At 38.3% G+C, this 21,661-nt stretch overlaps 1 protein-coding gene across 2 annotated transcripts in view; it reads left to right on the top strand.

Moving 5' to 3' along the window:
- Positions 1-21,661, top strand: part of SATB2 (SATB homeobox 2) — a 202,986-nt gene that overhangs the window by 114,386 nt on the left and 66,939 nt on the right. For both annotated transcript variants that reach the window (XM_018061228.1, XM_018061225.1), the window contains exon 7: positions 12,757-13,229. In XM_018061228.1, coding sequence (XP_017916717.1) covers positions 12,757-13,229 — 473 coding nt within the window. The remainder of the gene's footprint in view (positions 1-12,756; positions 13,230-21,661) is intronic.

Here is a 21,661-nt window from a genome sequence, read left to right on the forward strand (position 1 = left end):
TGCTATTAGATGAGTAACCTGGAAGGTTGCTTTAAAACCAGTTTACAGGTAATCTTTCTCATTTTGCAGATCATCCCCAAATCCCCCAGCTAGTTAGAACTTAGGCTTTAAAAACCCCAGTTTGCTCTTCTTTGCACCTATCCTATGCCATCTCGCTTTGATTAGCAGATAATTCTGTGTATATGGCTTCACCTTTTGCTCATAAATCCTCTTCAGAGAGTATACTTTGAGGCATAAAGTCACTTGAGCATATTTGGAGACTAAAATTTTTCTGGGTTTACTCTTTATAGCATCTATAGCAGATAGAAGAAATAAAACAATGAAATCTAACAGAGAAGCAATAGGCTGAAGAGAAAAAAGCTATTGTGTGTGTTTGTGTGTTTCTTTTGCATGCATGCTCTTGCTCGGTCGTGTTGTGTCAGGTTCTTCGCCGCCCTTTGGATTGTGGCCTGCCAGGGTTCTCCATCCATGGGATTTTCCAGGCAAGAATACTGAGTGGGTTGCCATTTCCTCCTCCAGGGGATCTTCCTGACCCAGGGATGGAACCCACATCTCCTGCATCGCAGGCGAATTCTTTACTGCTGAGTCATCCAGGAAGCCCCTATGTTTCTTTTAGTTCTCTCTGTGTGTAAAACAACAAAGATTTACTGTATAGTACAGGGAACTATATTCAACATCGTGTAATTACCTATAATGGAAAATAATTGGAAAAATAATATAGATATATACACATGTATGTATAAGTGATTCACTTTGTTGTATGCATCAAACCAACACAATATTGTAAATCAACTATTCTTCAGTTGGGGCTTTCCTGGTGGCTCAGGTGGTAAAGAGTGTGCCTGCAATGCTGGAGAGCCCGGTTCGATCACTGGGCTGGGAAGATCCCCTGAAGAAGGGAATGGCATCCCACTCTAGTGTTCTTGTCTGGAAAATCCCATAGACAGAGAAGCCTGGTGGGCTACAGTCCATGGGGTCACAAAGACTCAGACATGACTGAGTGACTATCACTTTCATTCTTCAATTAAAAAAAAATACTGTAGGACCCTTTTCTTCTTTTTTGTGTTTAATGTGAATATAACTTGTATATATTTAAAGCATGTTTTATTCCTCAAGTTTTCTTTCCATTTTTTATTTATAGTAATTTTTGAAACTTAAAGCTGTATTTATATAGTATGCCTATAAATTTAATTTCCAGAGTTGGGAGGTTGTCATTTTATTTCCCATCTATTCTGCTGTCTCCTAATTTGAAAGTCAAGATATGAACTATTAAGCCTCATTTGGAGAAGCTAAATCTAACACATTCCTGCAAGTGCTATGAAGCATATGATTCTAAATTGACAATGAATTCTTTTAAGCTGTAGTGATTTGTTTTAAAAAGCAGTATGATGTAACATGCCATTGTTACTTAAACCAAAGGAAAAGTTGCAATTCTTCAGATGACCCTTGGGAAACAGCAGACACTGGTCAGAATGTCCTAATCAGGTCAGAATGGTCAGAATGTCCTAATTTTGAAATGGCAAAGCTAATCTGTTAATCATAATTATATAGACATTTTCTGAAATGTACAGTAACATTTAACGAAGACCTTTCATGTAGATACTGATCATCTAAAATTTACCCTTAGAATTCTAAGATAATGATATTTTCCCTATAATAAAACTAAGATCCAGAAAAATCTCCAACTTGCTCAAAAGGAGGTCTCAGAGCTAGTAAGAATTAGAATGTAGATTTGAGTGCAGTTTTCTAATGTCAAGTCCAATCAATGCTTCTTTAGTATAATATGATCATCAACAAAAACTAAATGCATCATAGAGAAGAAAATTCAAAATGTTTTGATACATTTATAATATAGTGAGGGCTTTTCTGGTGATTCAGACTGTAAAGAATCCGCCTACAATGCAGGAGACCTGGGTTTGATCCCTGGATCGAGAAGATCCTCTGGAGAAGGGAATGGTTACCCACTTCAGTATTCTTGTCTGAAGAATTCCATGGACCGAGGAGCCTGGCGGGCTATAGTCCACAGGGTCACAAAGAGTCAGACACGATTAATACTTACCACTTAACTAACTTTAATAATATAGTGAAAGTTCAGTAAGATTGAATCCTTAATGTCATTAGGGTTTAGAGAAAAAAAAGAAATATCACGGTTGTAAATGTCTTGCATAATCTCAAAAGACAACAACGTAAAAGCCTGGACAATACAGAATAGGATTCTCAAATTTCAGAATACATAAGAATTACCTGGCAGCTATATCTTGTATACTCTCAAAAGACAGTAAGTAAAAGCAAAAATGATATAGGCATTGATTCTCAAACTTTACATAAGAATTGGAAATTTGGTATGCCTAAAAACTAGAGGAGATTCTGAATTTGTATTTCTAACAGTTTCCACGAAATATAAATTTTGATGTTTCATAGGACCATATTTTTAATATCTTTGACACAGACCCGAAATGTGCAATGTACAACACACACACACACAGACAGACACACAAATAAGGTGGATATTAATAGTAATGATAAACACTACACAGTCCCAGGTACTGTTCTAAGTGTTGACATATATTAATTCATTTAATCTGCACAATAATCCTTCAAGGTAGGCATACTTTTTAACCCACAATAAATGTCCTAAGGCACAAGGAAGTTAAGTAACCTATCCATGGTCACATATCTACCAAATGGGCAAGCTGAGATTTAAGCCCTGGCAGTCTGGCTTAGAAATCTCTACTGTTAACTTTTATGCCATACATCTTTCCCAATAGCCGAAAACATATTTACCCCAAACTGCAATAAAGACGTTATAATAAAAAATTAAGTGCCAGATAGGAATATGACAAGATTTACATATAGACATATATTTTTAGAGCATTGAAAATGTTTCTGCAACCTTCTAAAATATATATGTATATGTCAGGGATTTGTGATTCTTAAACACTTGACTTCCTGGATGTACTGTGAAATTGCATGAAATAAAATGAGATTTTTTTTTTTTAAACCAAATACCTTTTCATTGTAATGAAGATAAATCCCTGGGGAGGAGTGCAACTTTCTTGACAGTGAATAACCTATCATAGCCAGCAGTCTTGGGCATTGAATAGCTAATATTCATAGGGTGCTCTTGGTTAGGACATCTACTTGGAGTTGTACACAACCCCAGAAGCTCAGAGGATGGTTAGATAGTAGTTCCCAGTCTTTGTTATTTTCACTGAGTCCCAGGAAGTTCAAAGGAATTAGCAAGATCCTCCAGGAACTGTTGAGTTTCTCAGAAACTTGAGCAGACTCCAGATCTGAACTACCCACCTGCCATGCCCGAGGACTGGGACCCTTCTCCAGAGGTTAAAATAGCTACAGAAAGCTGCTCTGTTACTAAACATAGCAGCGTTTCAGCCCCACTTGCTGCATGCTGGGGACTTGTACTTTAAGCTGGGAACATCATTTCTTCCCAGGCACTTCCCATTCCACAAATTACCTTTAGGGACTTTGGCAACAGTAGAATCAAATTCACTGTGAATTAAATTGCAGCTCCGATGTAAAACTCTGGAGGCAGTTGTATTTTTAATGTCTCTTTAATAAGTAAGCATTTTGGCTTTATTCAGGATATGTTCTGTTTTGAATGTGAGCATTGCTTTTGTCACGAGAGGCAGCACTCCATTGTATTCTTCATGTTTTTTAGGGTTTCTGATCCATGGCTAAGTATTGTAAAGATAAGATGAGCCCTTAGAACCAGGGCTTACCTTTGGTCTTGGTTTAATTTAACACAGGCTTAACCTGATATTTCGGAGAAGGCAATGGCGACCCACGCCAGTATTCTTGCCTGGAAAATCCCATGGGTGGAGGAGCCTGATAGGCTGCAGACCATGGGGTCGCTAAGAGTCGGACACGACTGAGCGACTTCACTTTCACTCTTCACTTTCATGCGTTGGAGAAGGACATGGCACCCCGCTCCAGTGTTCTTGCCTGGAGAATCCCAGGGACGGGGGAGCCTGGTGGGCTGCCGTCTGTGGGGTCGCACAGAGTTGTACATGACTGAAGCGACTTAGCAGCAGCAGCAACAACCTGATACTTTCTATCAGAGTGAAAAAGCAAAATACAGAATCAGGCACTGCTGTTAGGTCTACATTTTAGTCACTATGATTATTTTCAAATAATTTAAAAAGAAAGAAAAGGGGAAGAAGAGAGGGAAGAAGGGAGAGAGGAATGAAAGGAAGGACGGAAGGGAGGTCAGAAAGAAGAGAGAAAAGTAATGAATGTTCACGCTTACTTTTCAGGTTGTCTGGTACATTGTGATGCTCCTCTGACTCTTTTTTCTTTCAAGTATTTGTATTTCACCTGCTGTGACATAAGAGGCTAAAATATTATTCTGATATTATTTGTAAAAGAGTGGCAGCAGAAGAAAATGTTTTTCAGATTTGACAAAAGCTATGCAAACCACTCCTGAAACCATGAACTGCCTTGGTCAGTAAAAATGAAGCCTGTTGGTGATCATTTGATTTTCAGGCATTTTTAAAGTTGGTATGATGATTTTTTTTCTTCATTATTTGAGGTAAAGAATTTGACTTTTATTGATAGAGCTGTCAAGGCCCAGGAAATGTTGATGAAGCCTCATTCCTTGACCAATTTAAGACAAGCTCTTGAACCTTTTCCTAGGCCCATCTGTGCACTTCCTTGTAAAATCCATTTTATGAGAACCCTGCTAAGTCAGTTTAACCAGAACCCGCTTAATATCTGATCAGCCTCAATATCTCATTCTTATCGGGTTTCTCATCCTCTAACATCCCCTAGGTGATGTCTGATCACCCTGGCCTGTCTTCAGCAAAGAATCCTGTTAGGTCAGTTTAGCCAGAATCCCTCTTGATCATGACGTTTCCTTTTGGTTATTTTCCACCTCTGACCCCCAGTCTATTCCTTGGCTATAAATTCCCACTTTCTTATGCTGTTTATGGAGTTGGGCCCAGTCTCTTTCCCCGACTGTAATAGCTCATTGCAGTGGTCCATATACCTGTTGTGATGCTCCTGAATAAGGTCTGCCTTAACATCTTTAACAACATAGAGAGTATCTTTATTCTCATAGGTAAAATTTTAACACTGGTAACCTGTGGTATGGGCAGGACCTAGTTTTCAGAAGTATTTTGTTTGGCTTTTCTTGTGTTTTGAAAATGGAGTTATTTGCCAGTTCCTAAATTTAGGAGCTATCCTGCAAAAATCCAGATTTTAAAAAGATGTATTATTTTTGGAAAAAACATCTAAAGAAATGACAATATGAGAAAGACAACCGGCTGAGTCAAGGTAGTGACTACTCTTTTTGGACTGGAAGACTTTCTCTCCTAGTATCTCTGTGGCTGGCTTTCTGGCTGTTGTGCTCTACCTGGCTGTGTAGACATTTGAATTTGCAATGCCTTCATTATGGTTTACTAATGACTTAGTACTTCATGGTGTGGCCACATGTCACTAAAAAGATACTTTCTCAGTCACTGTTCTAAACTATATGAAATTATAAGGATCTGGGAACTCATTAGAAAAGGGGAATTATTATGTATAATCTTAAAGGATGCAAAGGAATCTTCGCATCTGATGCGAAGAACTTACTCATTAGAAAAGACCCTGGTGCTGGGAAAGATTGAAGGCAGGAGGAAAAGGGGATGACAGAGAATGAGATAGTTGGATGGCATCACCGACTCAATGCAGATGAGTTTGAGTAAACTCTGGGAGTTGGTAATGGACAGGGAAGCTGGCGTGCTGCAGTCCATGGGGTCTCAGAGAGTCGGACATGACTGAGCAACTGAATTGAACTGACTGAATCTTAAAGGAATATGGACTGGTATTATTCTGATTCTTATTGCACCAATTTCATAGAGATTTCACAGAGCTCAAGAAAGTAACTCAATGTAATTAAGTACTGAAAAATGAAAATAGTGACATTTTGGAAAATTAGCTTTTGATCAAAGAATGTTTACATTAACAGGATATTTCTTTTTTTTTTTTTTTAGTAGAAAAAGAAATGAATATAATGTCTACTTCTTAAGTACCTGAAAACATAATTTGCTAACTTGAAGTTGCCTTTATTTTGGCTGAATTAAAAAGCAAGCAAACAAAAGTGAATTGGCAAGTATTTCTGCCTGAAAAGTATGACTTTACTCTGGAAACTTTGTTCTTCATTTATTGATGTGGAGTATCAAATTGATTAATTTGTGGATATTGAAAAATCCTTGTTTCCCAGGGATATATCCCACTTGATTGGATTCAGATTGCTAGTATTTTGTTGAGGATTTTTGCATCTATATTCATCAGTGATATTTGGCTTATAATCTTTTTTTTTTTTTTTGGTAGTACCTTTGTCTGATTTTGGTATAAGGGTGATGGTGGCCTTGTAAAATGAGTTTGGGAGTTTTCCTTCCTCTGCAATTTATGGAACCTTTTCAGAAGGATGGGTGTTAGCCCTTCTCTAAATGTTTGATAGAATTCACCTGTGAAGCTGTCCAGGACTTTTGTTTGTTGGGAGTTTGAGTGCTTGTGATTGGGGTGTTAATGTTTTCTATTTCTTCCTAGTTCAGTCTTGGGAGCTTGTAACTTTCTAAGAATTTGTCCATTTCTTTCAGGTTGTCCATTTTATTGGCATACAGTTGCTTGTGGAAATCTCTTATGATCTTTTGTATTTCTGTGGTGTCAGTTGTAAAGTCTCCTTTTTCATGTCTAGTTTTATTCATTTTAGTCCTCTCTCTTTTTTTTCTTGATGAGTCTGGCTAAAGGTTTATCAATTTTGTTTATCTTTTCAAAGAACCGACTTTTAGTTTCATTGCTCTTTGCTACTGTCTTCTTTCTGTTTCATTTATTTCTGCTCTGATCTTTATGCTTTTTTTTTCTTTATGCTAACTTTAGGTTTTTTGTTTGTTTGTTTTTCTCTAGTTGCTTTAGGTGTAAGGTTTGGTTGTTATTTGAGATTTTTCTTGTTTCCTGAGGTAAGATTGTATTGCTTTACTTTCCTCTTAGAACTGCTTTTGCTGCATTCCATAGGTTTTGGATCATTGTGCTTTCATTTTCATTTGTTTCCAGATACTTTGTTTCCTCTTTGATTTCTTCAGTGATTCATTAGCTGTTTGCTGCTGCTGCTGCTAAGTCGCTTCAGTCGTATCCGACTCTGTGCGACCCCATAGACGGCAGCCCACCAGGCTCCTCCATCCCTGGGATACTCCAGACAAGAACACTGGAGTGGGTTGCCATTTCCTTCTCCAATGCATGAAAGTGAAAAGTGAAAGTGAAGTCACTCAGTCTTGTCTGACTCTTAGCAACCCCATGGACTGCAGCCCACCAGGCTCCTCCATCCAAGGGATTTTCCAGGCAAGAGTACTGGTTGTTTAGTGATGTCTTATTTAGCCTTCACCTATTTGTGTTTTTTTTTTAAAATAGTGTTTTTTCTTGTAGTTTATTTCTAATCTCATAGCACATGGTCAGAAAAGATGCCTGATACAATTTTAATTTGCTTAAATTTACCAAGGCTTGCTTTGTGGCCCAGCCCGTGGTTGATCCTGGAGAATGTTCCATGTGCACTTGGGAAAAATGTGTATTCTGTTATTTTTCAATAGAATGGTCTATAAAACTCAGTTAAGTCCATCTGGTCTAATGTAACATTTAAGGCCTTTGTTTCCTTATTGAGTTTTTGTTTGGATGATCTGTCCATTGACAAAAGTGGAGTGTTAAAGTCACCTACTATTATTGTGCTAATTTCTCCTTTTGTGGCTGTTAGCATTTGCTGTATATATTGAGGTGCTACTATGTTGTATGTATATTTGAAAGTGAAAGTGAAGTCACTCAGTCGTGTCCAACTCTTTGCAACCCCGTGGACTGTAGCCCACCAGGCTCCTCCGTCCATGGGATTCTCCAGGCAAGAGTACTGGAGTGGGTTGCCGTTTCCTTCTCCAGGGGATCTTCCCAACCCAGGGATCGAACTCAGGTCTCTCACATTGCGGGCAGACGCTTTAACCTCTGAGCCACCAGGGAAGCCCCTTACAACTATTATATCTTCTTTTTAGATTAATCTCTTGATCATTGTATTGTGTCCTTCTTTGTCTCTTATAACAGTCTTTATTTTAAAGACTATTTGTCTGATATGAGCATTGCTACTTTAGCTTTCTTTTGATTTCCCTTTGCATGGAATACCTTCTTCCATACCGTCTTCACTTCTTTCAGCGAGGAACTTACAATAGCAACTTCTGTCCTTTGAAAACTGTGTTAGATTACCTTGCTCAAAGGCTCTTAACTATTTGCTTGGTTTGATTTTAAGTGTGTCTTATTGCAATACCTGAAAAATGTTTGCCTTTAGAGGATAAGATTGAAATAATTTGTTTACCTTGAACTTTATGAAGGAAAGGTGAATACAAAATATATTAGTTGCATCGAAAGGATTAAGTTATAAATTGAAGTCTTAAAGAAGTTTGAAGTAAACTTTTGACTTATTTAGGAGTTCATAGGAAAGTTAAGCAATCATTCAGTTTTTTAAAAAATCATGAAAAAATATTGTATATGTCTGAATATAAGGTGCTCCCAAGATATGGATGTCTATGTGCTTTACCAGTTAGAAGTTTTAAATATACAAAGCCTTTAGACATGTAATAAAATGATCAGATATTACTTCCTTGTATGTATTTAAAAACCACGTTATATAAAATATTAATTTAGAAATATTACTTTCTTGATTGATTTTTTTCAAATACTTTACGTATGATTTGATTCTAGTGACTTTGTCATCTCTAAATTCCCTGTTTTGAGTCATCTCACCCAGTTTTCCAGAACATATCACTTTTGCCTAAATATTTTGAGATTCAGTACTTTTTCTTTTGAACTTTATTTTGTATTAGGGTATAGTGAGTTAGCAATGTTGTGATAGTTTCAGGCCAACAGTGAAGGAACTCTGCCATGCATTTTCATGTATCCATTTTCCCCCAAGCCCCTCTCCCATCCAGGCTATCACATAACATTGAGCAGAGTGCTATGCAATAGGTCCTTGCTGGTTATCCATTTTAAATATAGCAGTGTATACACGATCATCCCAGACTCCCTAACTGTCCCTTTCCCCTGGCAGCTATAAGTTCGTTATCTTAGTATGTGAGACTCAGTACTTTTTTGATCAGTTATGACTCTATCACTGTAAGCCATGTCTCTATCACTGTAAGCCATGTGCCAATTTACAAGCACTGTTTGCATACTGAAAGGTGCAGTTATTTAAAAAATTTGTCTTACAGGTGAATACTTTTCTGCTCTCTAGCATGTAATCATTCAAAGTAGTTTTATTTAAAGTTATATCAGACTTTTGCATAATCATGTACATTTCCAATTGAAAGGAAAAATTACTAAGTCCATGTAGAATTTTTCTTTATCAGATTTTTGGGGAATTCCCTGGCAGCCCCGTGGTTGGTATTACATGCTCTCACTGCCAGGGCCTGGGTTCAGGCCTGGGGAAATATTCATAAAATAGCACAAGCAGAGTGTCAAAATAAAAACAACAACATAACGCAGTTTTTGTTAGATTATATCCACAAGCATTTAAGGCTGGCAAAGTCAGAGGTTGGTTCAGCCTAATGTGTTTTCCCCAAACAAACCTTAGCTTTACATAATAATATAATACAGAGATTTAGATAAGGATTTGATTTGATATGATGTGACTTTTTTTTTTAATGTGAGTTTTTCTTGAGAAATATTCCTGAGGGAAGAAAAGACTGCCTCATGTTTGAACATATATGATACTTTCCTTTTTCTCCCTTTCAAAGTTATTCCTTAAATCTTTACTAAAGTACAATAAAACATATAAGGAAAATAACCTGGAGAAAGGGAGAATTTTATTTAATCGTAAATCAGTTCACTTCAGTTCAGTCACTTAGTCACGCTTCCCTGTCCATCATCAACTCCCGGAGCTTACTCAGATTCATGTCCATTGACTCGGTGATTCCATCCAACCATCTCATCCTCTGTCATCCCCTTCTCCTCCTGCCTTCAATCTTTCCCAGCATCAGGGTCTTTTCCAGTGAGTCAGTTCTTTGCATCAGGTGATCAAAGTATTGGAGTTTCAGCTTCAACATCAGTCCTTTCAATGAGTAGTCAGGATTGATTTCCTTCAGAATTGACTGATTGGATCTCCTTGCAGTCCAAGGGACTCTCAAGAGTCTTCTCTAACACCACAGTTCAAAAGCATCAATTCTTCAGCGCTCAGCTTTCTTTATAGTCCAACTCTCACATCCATACATGACAATTGGAAAAACCACAGCTTTGACTAGACAGGCCTTTGTTGGCAAAGTAATATCTCTGCTTTTTAACATGCCATCTAGGTTGGTCATAGCTTTTTTTTCCAAGGAGCAAATGTCCTTTAATTTCATGGCTTTAGTTACCATCTGCAGTGATTTTGGAGCCCAAGAAAATAGTCTCTCACTGTTCCCATTGTTTTCCGCGTCTATTTGCCATGAAGTGATGGGACCGGATGCCATGATCTTACTTTTTCACTCCTCTTTCACTTTCATCAAGAGGCTCTTTAGTTTCTTCACTGTCTACCATAAGGGTGGTGTCATCTGCATATCTAAGATTATTGATATTTCTCCTGGCAATGTTGAAAGCAGATTAAAGGCTAACAGAGTTTTGCCAAGAGAATGCATTGGTTGTAGCAAACAAACGGCAAATCAAGGTGATATTATTAATTTTGTGAGACTTTTTCTTATTCTAGTGCATATCACAGTCATTAAAATATCCATGTCTTAAAGATACATTCCTATAGAAAAGATAGCAGGTGAGGAGTTGAAAGGATATACTATGAGATGGGCATTTTATATAAATGTCTCCATAGTATTTATGTGAGATTTTTATTCGGTTCAGTTCAGTCGCTCAGTCGTGTCCAACTCTTTGAGACCCCATGAATTGCAGCACACTAGGCTTTCCTGTCCATCACCATCTCCCGGAGTTCACTCAAACTCATGTCCATCAAGTTGGTGGTGCCATCCAGCCATCTCATCTTCTGTCATCCCCTTCTCCCCCTGCCCCCAATCCCTTTCAGCATCAGGGTCTTTTCCAGTGAGTCAACTCTTCGCATGAGGTGGCCGAAGAATTGGAGTTTCAGCTTCAGCATCAGTCCTTCCAATGAACACCCAGGACTGATCTCCTTTAGGATGGACTGGTTGGATCTCATTGCAGTCCAAAGGACTCTCAAGAGTCTTCTCCAACACCACAGCTCAAAAGCATCAATTCTTCGGCGTTCAGCTTTCTTCACAGTCGAGCTCTCACATCCATACATGACCACTGGAAAAACCATAGCTTTGACTAGATGGACCTTTGTTAGCAAAGTAATGTCTCTGCTTTTGAATATGCTATCTAGGTTGGTCATAACTTTTCTTCCAAGGAGTAAGCATCTTTTAATTTCATGGCTGCAGTCACCATCTGCAGTGATTTTGGAGCCCTCCCAAAATAAAGTCTGCCACTGTTTCCACTGTTTCCCCATCTATTTCCCATGAAGTGATGGGACCAGATGCCATAATCTTAGTTTTCTGAATGCTGAGCTTTAAGCCAACTTTTTCACTCTCCTCTTTCACTTTCATCAAGAGGCTTTTTAGTTCCTTTTTACTTTCTGCTATAAGGGTGGTGTCATCTGCATATCTGAGGTTATTGATATTTCTCCCAGCAATCGATTCCAGCTTGTGCTTCTTTCAGCCCAGCGTTTTTCATGATGTACTCTGCATATAAGTTAAATAAGCAGGGTGACAATATACAGCCTTGACATACTCCTTTTCCTATTTGGAACCAGTCTGTTGTTCCATGTCCAGTTCTAACTGTTGCTTCCTGATCTGCATATAGGTTTCTCAGGAGGCAGGTCAGGTGGTCTGGTATTCCCATCTCTTTCAGAATTTTCCACAATTTATTGTCATCCACACAGTCAAAGGCTTTAGCATAGTCAATAAAGCAGAAATAAATGTTTTTCTGGAACTCTCTTGCTTTTTAGATGATCCAGTGGATGTTGGCAATTTGATCTCTGGTTCCTCTGCCTTTTCTAAAACCAGCTTGAACCTCTGGAAGTTCACGGTTCACATATTGCTGAAGCCTGGCTTGGAGAATTTTGAGCATTACTTTACTAGCATGTGAGATGAGTGCAATTGTGTGGTAGTTTGAGCACTCTTTGGCATTGCCTTTCTTTGGGATTAGAATGAAAACTGACCTTTTCCAGTCCTGTGGCCACGGCTGAGTTTTCCAAATTTGCTGGCATATTGAGTGCAGCACTTTTACAGCATCATCTTTCAGGATTTGAAATAGCTCAGCTGGAATTCCAGTTGAGATTTTTATTAGGAAATAGCAATTAATTTGGCAGAAGATGTTGTTGTCATTTCCTGATACCCATGAACTATACCATTAACCACAAACTACAGAAGATGAAAACAGATTTTTTTTTTTTACCCACAGTGGATGATGAAGAGGTGATAGAGCTTGGAAACCTAAGAAGATTTAGAAGTTGTAGTAACCATTTCTGTCTTGGCTATTTAATAAAATGCCTACTTTTAGAAATTAAAAAAAGGCAAATATTTTTACTTTCATGTCATAACCTATGGAAAAATCCATTATTGAAACATTTTTTCAGGAAAAGATGACTCACTTTTACTCTGGGTCTTCCAGCTTTGTATGAAAAAAATCTTTTTCATTAATATACCAAAAATATAATTTAAAAGTACATGCAACAAATTATACTAATGATGATAATGACGAATTATCATTTTTATCTCTTAACAGTGGAAAGAGTGGAACGAGAAAACCTTTCAGACTATTGTGTTCTGGGCCAGCGTCCAATGCATTTACCAAATATGAACCAGCTGGCCTCCCTGGGGAAAACCAACGAACAGTCTCCTCATAGCCAAATCCACCACAGTACTCCAATCCGAAACCAAGTGCCCGCATTACAGCCCATCATGAGCCCTGGTCTTCTTTCTCCCCAGCTCAGTCCACAACTTGTCAGGCAACAAATTGCCATGGCCCATCTGATCAACCAACAGATTGCCGTTAGCCGGCTTCTGGCTCACCAGCATCCTCAAGCCATCAACCAGCAGTTCTTGAACCACCCACCCATTCCCAGAGCAGTTAAGCCGGAGCCAACCAACTCCTCTGTGGAAGTATCTCCAGATATCTACCAGCAAGTCAGAGATGAGTTGAAGAGAGCCAGTGTGTCCCAAGCTGTCTTTGCAAGAGTGGCATTCAATCGCACACAGGTATTAAACATCATAAGGTTTTAAACATCATAATGTTTATATCATGTTAATGATATATCATGTATCATGTTAATACTGTGGACATATTGTGACAAGTATTTTTTATCTCTTTAAAATTTTTCTGTGGATCTCAGAGCACATGAAATCAGATTAACTAATCTTTAGTTCATGAAATACTATCACCATTGATCTATGCTTGGCTATGGTTAATTAATTTCAGTAATGTAACGAATGTTGTGAACTCACTACCCAACTCAGCACCTGAAATGTTACTAGTGACGTGGGTCTCTTTATGTACTTCTCCTTCCCTCCTCTTTTCCATTGACTTTCCCCAGATGTAACCCTGATCTTGAATTTTGTGATTACCATTCCTTGTTTTTATTTTTTAAAAAACTAGTTCTAAAACTTACCTTATCTTGGAACTTTACAAAAAATATTATTATGTTATCATTTTTATAATTTTTAATAAACCCCTCAAAATGTATAAGTTAGATTTAAGATATTAGTAAAGTAGTATTGATAAAGGGGTTCCCAGGTGGTGCTAGTGGTAAATAACCCACCTGCCAGTGCAGGAGGCGTAAGAGACACAGGTCGATTTCTGGCTTGGGAAGATTACCTGGAGGAGGGCTTGGCAGCCCACTCCAGTATTCTTGCCCAGAGAATCCCCGTGGACAGAGGAGCCTGGAGGTCTACAGTCCATAGGGTTACAAAGAGTTGGACATGACTGAACTGACTTAGCACAAAGTAGTAATGGATAGCTGACTTGTATTTTTAGTGTTTCGAGGGAATTATATGCCAATATAATATTAAATGATAGACAGTGAACAGCTTAGCTATGTCTTATTTTATTGAAGGCTGCTTATAATCAAGAAGTTCTTTCCCACCAGTACTAAATGTGAGTGTGCATTAGAATCACTTGGAAGACTGTTAAAACATAGATTGCTGGCCCACTTCCTAGAGTTTCTGATTCACAGGTCTAGGATGGGACCCAGAAATTTGCATGTCTAACAAGATCCCAGCTGGTCCTGATGCTGGTCTTAGGTCACATTTTGAGAACTGCCAATCTAGCTCTTATGCCATCGTTCCTTTGGTGTCTGTAGGAATTTGGTTCCAAGACTCTCAAAAATACCAAAACCCATAGATGCTCAAGTCCCTTATGTAAAATGGTGCAGTACAGTTGGTCTGCCCTATCTGTGGATATTGCATCCACAGACACAGAGGACCAATTGTATGAGTACCCAAAAAGTAAAAGTGCCTAATCTTAAGGAGCTAACAATCTGGTAGTGAAAAGTAGAATGTACTCAGATAACTAAAATAAAATGTGAAGTCAGGAGAATAATTTAAGGTAATGTGAGCAGTGACTGCAATGGGTGTTTGTGAGGAGTTGGGGTTAGGCATACTTACAGTAGAGTAAATAAGTGAGTAAGCAAGTGAGTCTTGAGAGGACAGTGGGTTTAAGTTAGCCACCCTACTAAATGTAAGGCAGGAAACCAAGCTCTCTGCAGATGCAAAGATAAAAAAATTGTGAGTGAACACATATGTGAACAACTGACTTGAGTATGAAGGTTTCTGGATAGTTAGGCCTTGACGGATGAATAAAATTTAATGGGCAAACATGGAGAAGAAGGGTATTTTAGGTTAGAACACACACACACAAGAAAAGGGTTGAGTCAGAAAAAGTCAGGACCAGCGGATAGTTGATAGCAAAGCTAGATAATATAACTTAAAGGTAGAAGAACAGATCCAAAAAGACCTTAGGTTCATGCTAAGAACTTTGAACTGTGTTTAATGAGCAGTGGAAACCATTGAAGGATTTATGTAGGGATATTCTTTGATCAAATGATCAGAATTGGATCTTAGGAATACTTTTTTCCCTTTAATGATATCAAGAGTGTAGGAATTTTACTTAGGAGGCTGCCTTACGTGTGCAGATGAAATGCATAGAAGTTTTGAACAAGACTGGTGGCAATGGAGTAGAGGGTACTATCAAAAAGCATTGTGAGAGTAAAGTTGACAGAAATTGCAACTACCTGGAGTAGAGATAACGCTAGGGTTTGAGCCTCATGACTACCAATGAAGCGTAATTATTTAGAGAATCAAGGAGGGCATTGAAAGAGATGGTTGGAATAAGGTTAAAGTGATTATTTTGGGCTGTTTTGACTTTGGGCTATTTGAAGTGCTAGTAGACTCCTTAAGTGAAGATGTGTAGCAATCATTGAAAATAAGAGTTTAGTGCTAAGAATAGTTGTTAGGGTTAGAGAAAGAGATAAGAAATTTATTCACAAAACCTGGAATTTAAAAAGACAGCAGAGGGAGGGGAGAAGCCACCAGCACTACTAACACCAAGGAAAAGAGACCACGAAATGCCAGGAGAGGTGGGGGCAGGTGAAGGTAGAAGAAAAGGGAGATGCTGATAAAGTATAGAGGATTTGGGCTGAGAGTCTCCAGAGGAGACTCTTCCATGTGGGGAAAACTAAGAAGTCTAGGGAGGGGAAGTTTGAAACCATGCCATGAGATTTGGTATTTGGTTGGGAGAAATCCTTGGCAAGCTTTAGAGTATAATTTCATTAGAGTGGTAAGGGCAGGAGCCAGAATTTAGGAGTTAAGGAGTGATTAACTGTCAAGGATACAGAAGCAGTGGCTGTAAATTACTCTTTCCAAAATTTGGTGTTGAAAGGGAGACCAGAAATGGGTTGACAGTTCTGAAAGTGAGAGGCAGTCAATTTGAGACAGAAGAATTAGCTTGGGCCTCAGCTGAAGTCAAACAGCATGAACAAGTGATGGAACCAACCATTGTGGTTTGGTAAGTCTTCAGCCACCGTGAAACTGCAGGAGTAGGATCAGGGAAGAAAGGCAGTGGTCTTGCTTGAGATTTGGTGCTGACAGATTAGGTATGGCAGGAGACCAAGAGGGGTGAAATCTCTTGCTCCCTGGACTCTTAGCTAATGTATACATTCTGTTATTGACGGAGCCTGTTGCATCATTTGAAAATGAGTTCAGAGGTTCACAGAGGGCTACACGTGTTCCAGACATCACTAAGCCACTATTCTCTTGCGGCTTAAAGTACTAGGGTAGCGTGTGTGTGTCCACAGTTATCTGGATTGAGCCCACAGGAGTGCTTATCTTCTTGAGCAAGTCTGTTTCATACTATTATAAAACACAAAGTAGAAGGAAGTGTCTTTAAGTCTATATTTCTCTCTGTGTGTGTGTGCTCTCTTTCTTCTATCATTCATGTGCATGAATAGGCATTTCAAGGCTAGTCAACATTTTATTGTTGGTTATTTACATAGCTCCTTTGGATAAGGATAAGCTTGAGAGCATGGTTGTATTGCTTTGGATTTTAGAATCAATGTATGCAGTACACAGTTTATCTAAATAGCACGAAGCATGAGAGAAGACTCCCAATGAGGCTAGACCAAGGCAGGCCGTGTTGGTATGAAGAAATGCTCTGCCAAAGTCCTGGGCCCTGGAGGCCTGTCTTCTGCACAGTCCTTTTTGTCTGTTTTTTGGAATTAATGATTTTTCTTTGGCATTGCCATCTTTCAAGTGCCAAGTTATAAAAGGTCTAATTGAAGCACAGAACACATTTTATTATTTTCCTCCTGCCATTAAATTTGTAAGATGGCTACACTCAGAAAGAAACATTCACTTTCAATCAACATGAGCTTGAGTTCATGGGGCCTTGAGGATATCAAGTGGAAACTGCGTAGGAATGTATGAGTATTTCATTTTAAATTTCTGCTTTTAATTTGGGAAAGCTTTTCATCCCTCTGGGATCATAACCTGTTGTGTATAAAGCCCAACCTAATCAAGGTAGATGGTATTGACAGAATGACATAGTTTGAACCTAAGCTGGAGGTCAACAGGCAGATTGTTTCTGCTGTATATGCTGCAGTCACTACAGCAAAGGTTGGACAGCTGGGTTTCACCAGCAACATTGTTAAATGGAAGATATGGTCTACTATGCCCCATGAAACCAGCCATGGATTTTTCAAATGATAAGCTGTCTTGAGTGGAATCAGAAATATGTGAGTGATAAAATAACTTGTTAACAAATAAAAATTAACTTTGTAGATAATAACATAAATGAGTTGTTAATCTGTGGATAGTAACGAATCTCAACATTTTTTTTCCTCCAAGCAAACAGAATCAGAACCATTTATTTTTGATGGACACCTAAGACGAGTTCTAGTCTTGTACTCAGTTGTTTTACTGATATGTAGTATATGCTTGGGCTTTTTCAATGGCTTGGTGGGTAAAAAATCCACTTGCAGTGCAGGAGATGCAGGAGACGTGGGTCTGATCCCTGGAGCATATTATCAGTTTACTGAGTATTTTTTATAAATACTTCATGATATCTATCATTCACTTATTATCAAATTCATTAAAAAGCACTTTGATTTGTCACACTATAGTTTGTGTTCCTGGATTTGTTCTTGATGATTGGACCAAGAATAAATCTAGTAATTAATTCTCTGTTTTGTATGTGTGTATATGTACATGTAGAACAAAAATCACATGCACAACGTTCACAAATGAATTTAGAATTGTTAAAAACAAAGGGCTAGTTTTCCAGGTGTAAGACTTCCAGATGAAAAACTGAAATTCATAATAAATAGCATTTGAAAAAGCAGTTCTTCAAGGAAAAACTGAATTACTTTGTATGTCTGATCCATTGTCACTATATCACTTGTTGATGTAAAATAACAAAATTAAGGGGAAAGGAACTGTATTTCCAAGAACTTGCTTTTTTACATTTTAATTCTTATCAGCATGTCTTTTAAAAACAGAAAATGCATTTGTTTGATGAAATGATTTCCTACCCATACTTCTTGACAAGGTCCTGACTTTTGCCAGAGTCAGAGATCGACAACCTTTTGCCATTCTGATTTTATTTATTATTATTTCTTACACTTCTCTGTTAGTTTGTTAATACTGTCTAAGCTAAGAACATAAATTAAGTCACGTGTTCCGGGCAAGGGAAGCAGCACATTTGAGATCATGCAGTGCCAGGATATTGAATCTTCAGCCTGAGCATGAGACTAACTCCAGATACAGGGCGTGGCAGTGTGTTGCGTAGTGTCTGTGCCATAAGCGTGATTTGCTGTTGTTGTTCAGCTGCTGAGTTCTGTCTGACTCTTTGCTACCCCCCGGACTGTAGCCCACCAGTCTTCTCTGTCCATGAAATTTCCCAGGCAATAATACTGGAGTGGGTGGCCATTTCCTCCTTCAGGGGATCTTCCCCATCCAGGGATCAAACCCACATCTCCAGCATTGCAGGCAGATTTTTTACTACTGAGCCACCAGAGAAGCTCCATCTGACATGGTAGAAGCCTATTTTTGCCATTCTGACCTTATATAAAATATACTCTGAGCACATTCACTTTCTCCTTTGCTAGTCTTCTGAAAGAAAAGTTTAGCCCTACTTCTGGAGACTTTTATGACAAATGGGAGCCTATGAGAATAGTAGGAGAAAAGTGATATTTTCTGACCTGGTCATTAATATTCTGGCAATCCTATGACACATTACTAAGCATTTCTGTTACCTGTGGTCACAGAGTGCCATGATACACCAGAGGAGGCTGAGGCAGATCACAAGCCTGCTCCGGTTTCCATCCTTCACTCCTCCAGCACCACCTCCCACCCTCCTGCCTCATGATTTACTTCTAAGTCATGGTGTCTGCTGGTTGGCTCTTCATTCAAAGGATTTTCCTCAGACTACTGGATTTTCCTTTGCTCACACTGACAGAGAGCTGGAAGCACTTAATAGATGTCTGATAGGCGCAGGAGGATGAAAGCCCAGCTCCTTGCCGCTTGTTGCAGGGACAGTGCTGACCTGTGACTTTCACTCCAGAGCTGTCTGCAGACTGGGCTGAAGCTGAGGCTTTGCTTGCATTTCTTCCCTTCTCTGTCCTGCTTCTCCCACTCCCTAACAAGTTTCCCTCGGAAGCACTTCCTAAATAAGTCACTTGTGTAGGAATCTTTATCTCAGGATGTGCTTTTTATCTTGGATTACAGATCAAGGTCATTGCTAGTCTAATTGACATTTGGTTATGCCATAGGATAGTAGTTTGAATAAAATATATCTTCACTTTTATACCTACCACCTTTAGAAATCTAAGGCAAGATGTTATTATGGAAATAGTATAGAGGTTTTTATGGTGCTTTGGTACTATGGTACACTTTGTTTATTATCAGTGTTGTTTATAAATCATGAGCAAGATGTTATTAGGGCAATAGTATAGAATTATATAGATTTTTTTTTTTACTGTACTACTCTCTCTTGAAAACATTATAATTATTGTGATTTTTAACTGAGTCCTCTGAATTCAATGGGCTGGTATGGCTATTAGCCAGATTTACTTATGGATGTTGAATGTGGAGGGATTGGTTAGAGGGAGGGGAGAGAAGAAGGAATGAGACAGAAACAGACACTGGATGTGAGGCCCTATGAGGTCATTCAGACTTGACATAAGCCATCCTTACTGAGTCTCAAAGGTGCCTTATGTGATTTACGTGAGTTTCAGAGTAGCTTTGCTTCTCTGTCCTGCCCTATCTCCAGTGCTCTGTTAATGATGCAAATGGGTTCTGTTAGACAGATAATTTTGAGAAGTAAGAGGACCTCTGTAGGGTTTTATTTTCTTTGCATATTCATTTTCCCTTGCTTCTATCCCAAATTTATTTTAGCGTTGGCACACTTAGCAGCGCTATGGACATGAAATAAGTTGCCTGGCTATTTACTGTGTTTACCTCTTTGCATTTTGACAATTTGGTTATGAATCCTAACCTATAGCATTCTTTTGTCCCTTGTCACTTTATGGACTTAAGAAAATCAGTAAGAGGCTTTTGAAGATACGAAAAGGTTTGTGACTATTTTACAAGACTTACTATTACCCAGGAATGGTTGTGGGATGTCCACTGACCTATAATAAGAATGGTTTCATGAAATATGTACAATGACTCTTCCTTAATAGATAAACTATTCTCTAATTTATTTAAAAGCCAATGACCTACATATTCATGTGTTCAGAAATTCCCCATTTACTAGCATTATTTCTCCTTTGAGACCTTCCATTTGAGCAAATCTGTTAAATGAAGTAGAGAGGAAGCTTTGATCCAAACTAGGCTAAATCCATTGGAACAAATGCCCTGCCACATGTGAATGGGAGCATTAGAATGCCAGCAAAGGGAAGTAAAGGGTTATTCTCTGTCCCTCTCTGCACCTCTGTCCCCTTACCTCGAAGGTGGGGTTCAGGAAACAGCCATACACATGGAATTGGCAATAAAAAGTTTGTATCATTTGAACGAGACTCTTGCCACATTCAGTTTTGACGAAGTGTGGTTATCTTTCTTTTATCTCTAGCAGATTATATACCATAACTGGGAAAGTTCAGACTCATTTTGTGTCTAGGTAGCTCTTCTGAGTCAGTTCTTAGAAACATGTTTTCATTAGAAGTCTATATGTATTTTGCAAAATGTGTTAATCTTCTGTAAAAGAAATGCTTCTAATTTGGTATCTTTAGTTTGTGAAAAAGTCACAGAGTTACACAATTTGCAACATTTTATCAAAGGTTTTTTTTTTTTGAGAAAGCTGTTCATCTTACTTTCATCTGATATAGAAGAGACTTTTAAAAATCCTTTGTGAACTCATTTGGTTGATCGATCCTTAATTTGCATACTTTTAATTTTTTTATGAGACTTTGCAAAAAAAAATCCGTTGTTTATTTATTAAAGCCATATCATTTGAAGAAACTTAAGTTCAGGGTCATAAATACAATTTATGAAGTCACTCAGCAACCAGAGAATGTTTTCAACAGATTGGAAAATTAAATTGAGTGATGTATCAGAAAAATTGGCAGTAAGGTCAACAGCTAGAAATGTAAATGTCTTTGTGTGAAATGACATGGACTTTGCTTTTATGCTTTTTGGCGCTGTGTTTATAGTATATTCCCACCCACATTATTAAGGTTAAAAATTGGAGTGGCACAATTAGGAAGAGATGCGTAGCAACAAAATGAAAATTCTAACAACCAAAATATTTGGAAGTCTGAGCTTTAGTATGTTACCTGTTGGTTTTTTCTGAGGGTGGGGAGAAATTTCTATGACTTCTTGTTTGATTTATACTTATTGTTAGCCCAAGGTAGGCATGATTTAGTTACACATACCATTTGTACATGTAGAAAACTTGACCTCCAAGATATTTAAAACTCTTTCTCAGCATTCAGTAAGATATAGGCACTCAGCAATATAGCAGTAGAATACAGTGTAAACCCAGGGGTCTTGACTCCATGGTCCAGTGAGCTGGTTATAAAATGACTAGGGAACCTGTGAGAAAAAGGAAGTCCAGCCACTGAAAGATGGGCTGTAAATATGAAATGCCACAGATCAGGCATGAATATGTTATTGAGTTTTGAAGCAAATAATATGCCCTC

This window comes from Capra hircus, chromosome 2 (genome assembly GCF_001704415.2).
Source record: "Capra hircus breed San Clemente chromosome 2, ASM170441v1, whole genome shotgun sequence".
Lineage (NCBI taxonomy): Eukaryota > Metazoa > Chordata > Mammalia > Artiodactyla > Bovidae > Capra > Capra hircus.